Below are 3,348 nucleotides of genomic sequence, written 5' to 3'. Positions count from 1 at the left end.
TTAAGGTCAATCTAGTAAAGAAAATTAAATTCTACCAGCTCACCACACCAATTCATTTACAAATTACATTTACTTTATTTAATTTACATATTAAAAAATATGAATATTAATTTTTTTTCTTCTTTTATTAATTTCTATTTGATGAAATTTTTTTAATCTACAAAAGAAAATTCCAACGGCTCCGCCGATAGCCAGTATTACAGAAGAGTAGGAGTATGAATTTCTATGTGGGCGCGTGGTAATGAATTTCTTCTATTTTTTTAACTTAAAATTTTGAGTTTTTGACTTTGTGGGGTCCACTTAGTTCATTTCCCGCTCAAAATCATAATCCAAAAATAAAAAAAATAATACTCTTTCCTTTTCTAAGAAGTTATTTAGTAACATAGCGACTCCATTATAAATAAGAGAATATCATTTCAGTTCAGTTTAATCTAAATAGAGAGATTATTTTTGAGACTTCAATTCCAGACGAAAGAAGCAAAATTCACTAACGAAGTAGAAGGATCTCAATTATGGAGGACTCTCAAACTTCTCAATCTGGTAACTTTTCTTTCTGTTTGTGTAATTTTTATTTTAGTTTTTTATTTTGATTTTTTCGAATTTTGGATTTTGGGTGTTTCAGGGAACAATGGGAAATCTAAGCTTCTCCGTTATGCGTTGCGATCGGGGACTAAAACGAAGGAGGAGAGGCCTTCGAACTCTGAAATTCCCAACTCCTCCACTAAGAGGTACTTTGTGCTTATTTGTAATGAGTCAATTTTGAGTTTTGGATTCTTTATTTTTGTTATTGCTTGTATGATTTACGAAGTACACGTTGTAATGGAGTTGTTTGAGTTTTAAAAATGGGCTTTTGATATTTTAATAGAAGTTTGAATTTGATAGTTTTGGTAGAAAGGTCATAAAGTTGATAGCATTACTCCAAAATTATCTGAGTGAAAAATGTCTTTAATAAATGTAATACACACTGAATAAGGTTGGAATTCAGAATCTAAAAAGCATGGTTTTGTTAAGTTATTTGCAATGAAGTAAAATAAATTGAATTTTGTCTCTTCTAAGAATTTAGAAGCATGTTTGAAGTTACATATATATCGTTTTTAAAAAATAAATAAATATTGAGGTTTTCTTTGCATGAAATTGGAATATTGCTATGAAACGACTTGGACTGAATTATACTATTAGGAATCCATTGTTGCTTTTACCGGGTTTAGGTTCTTCATTTCGTTTTATTTTTATATCTTTTAATTGAGACGGGTTTATTTTTACTAAATTAAGGATGAGAGGTACATCGAGTGTAAGCAAAAGTGCAAGTGTTCTTGATCTCTCTGGCAAGGAAAAGTCTACTGCTAAGCCACCTAGAAGGCTTTCTATTCCAGCCAAGTCTGCTGCAAGTCCAGCCCCAAGACTAGCGAGCAGCATCACTCCAATTTCAGAGGTTAGAATGAAGAGGTCTGAAAGTCTTCATAAGAAACCAGAAACACCAATTTCGGTTTCCGACGTAACAAGATTAACAAGCCGAAAGAAGTTCAGTGCTCTGTCCTCTGCCTCTTATTGGCTTTCCCAGATTAAACTCTCTGAATCTTCCAATAAACACTCAATTTCGCTTGGGTTTTTCAAGCTAGCCTTGGAAGCAGGATGTGAGGTACATGAAGTTGTAACATTGACCAGTTTTTCTTGACTATGCATATTTTTTTTCTCACGTGATTTCTTTCTCAGCCTCTTCAACGAGTGAGAGATGAGCTTACATCCTATTCACGCCGTCATGACCTTGGTAGTGAACTTGGAGAGTCTTTGAAGGAATTGTTTGAGAGCTATAATATTGTAGAAAGCACAGCGCAGTTGCAGGTCTCTGAGTCCATTTCTCAGGTACCTGAAGAAGGAAGCCGATCCTCTGATGATGAAATCCGGAGCACGTCTTCAATTGTGAGTACCAGGAACCAGAAACTGAAACCGAAGGCGTTGAACACTGATGCTGCTCAAGTATCCCCAGTTGCAGGTCCAACCAAAAAGAACACTACTCAGAAAACTAATCCCACAAGCAGAACCAGGGGATCTGTGACAAAAGACTCGGCTAACTCGAGATCTCTCACTGCCACTGGAGCCAATAGTAAGCCCATTAAGAAACCCCAGAAGCCATCTAAGCAAGAAGTTAACAAAGAAAAGGATATGATGAAGAAAAAGGGAAAGAAATCTGCTGATAAAGAAGGTATGTCTGCCTATAGTATCATCCTTTTTCCTTAAGTTTGGGGGTAACATATGATTGTACATAGACCTTAATGATCTTATGTGATTGCAGGTTCGGTTAGCCCTACTCGCACAGAGAATGCACTGCAAGAGAACAAAGAAAATATGGTACATCATTTCAAACTTTTGGATTATATATTTGACTTTCTTAACTTGAATCTCATTGTCATCGAGTTGGATTTTACTTGCAACCTCAAAAATTCTTCCATCTATTGCAGGAGGCTGCATCAGTGGAAGAGATTAGTTTGATTGAGGTCATATAATCGTTCTGCTGCTAAAATTTGGCCGGACAAGATGATTGTTACAATTGATGGGTTTGTCTTCAGTGTTTTTTTTAGTGGGGGCTTTTCCTATGTAAAGAAAAGGATTGTGTTGCAAGTGTTTCAGTCTGTGTAAGAAAAAAAAACACATAACTGTTTTTTCTTTTTCTTTGGGGGATTGGTTTAAAGTGGATTGATGTGTGTTTAGTATTTACACTTGCCGATTACAAGTTAATGTAGTAAAACATGAACTTACATTACTATTGTTTGGTTGAAAGTTGTGTAGTATAATCTTTGTTTGCACTAGGCTTATGTATAAGCTAAAAGATAAAGGAACATTATTATTCAAGCAAATGCAAGTTCAAAGAAAGTTCGCAAAATGATCTTTAGAACATTATTATTCAAGCAAATGCAAGTTCAAGCAAATGCAACTTTGGGTAACCTTTTGCCAATAATTTCATGACCTCGTGATGTAATTTTATTCCTGTTGACTTAGTTTTATTATATGCAATGCTAAAAAATTAGAATATGCAGTATTTAGTTTTTACTCGTATACATTTCTGGTTTTTATTTTATTTTTATTATTTGATTTATTATATTATCATTCAATTTTGTTTTAAGTTAAGTTAACCAAATATTTAATGAAATATACTATTAAAATTAACTTAAAATATAAATTCAAATATTATAATAATATTTAATATAAGATTACATATATCATAATTATATTAATATAAATTAAAATTAAAATTAAAATATAAAAATTAATTATTATAATAATATATAATTATTGACCTTCGTTTTGGTCAACTGACACGGAGTCAAATGCTTGATGTGATAGAAAGTA

General features: G+C 32.8%; 1 protein-coding gene across 1 annotated transcript; it reads left to right on the top strand.

Moving 5' to 3' along the window:
• The first annotated feature begins 382 nt into the window (after nucleotides 1-382).
• LOC133830487 (uncharacterized) lies at nucleotides 383-2,855 on the top strand. The gene is made up of 6 exons (XM_062260472.1): nucleotides 383-540; nucleotides 623-728; nucleotides 1,273-1,639; nucleotides 1,714-2,203; nucleotides 2,294-2,349; nucleotides 2,460-2,855. Exons 1-6 carry the CDS (start codon nucleotides 513-515, stop codon nucleotides 2,502-2,504), a joined length of 1,092 nt encoding a protein of 363 aa, XP_062116456.1. The 5' UTR covers nucleotides 383-512; the 3' UTR covers nucleotides 2,505-2,855.
• Nucleotides 2,856-3,348: the final 493 nt, after the last annotated feature.

The sequence above is a fragment of the Humulus lupulus genome, chromosome 4, assembly GCF_963169125.1.
Source record: "Humulus lupulus chromosome 4, drHumLupu1.1, whole genome shotgun sequence".
In the NCBI taxonomy this organism is placed as follows: domain Eukaryota; kingdom Viridiplantae; phylum Streptophyta; class Magnoliopsida; order Rosales; family Cannabaceae; genus Humulus; species Humulus lupulus.
The sequence above is the reverse complement of the archived record's forward strand: the minus strand, read 5'-3'. Positions and strand labels throughout refer to the sequence as shown.

Coding starts and splice junctions, on each gene's coding strand:
- LOC133830487 (XM_062260472.1), top strand. CDS start 513: ATGGAGGACTCTCAAACTTCTCAATCTG. Junction 1,640..1,713: donor CCTTGGAAGCAGGATGTGAG/GTACATGAAGTT, acceptor TTTCTTTCTCAG/CCTCTTCAACGAGTGAGAGA. Junction 2,350..2,459: donor AAGAGAACAAAGAAAATATG/GTACATCATTTC, acceptor CATCTATTGCAG/GAGGCTGCATCAGTGGAAGA.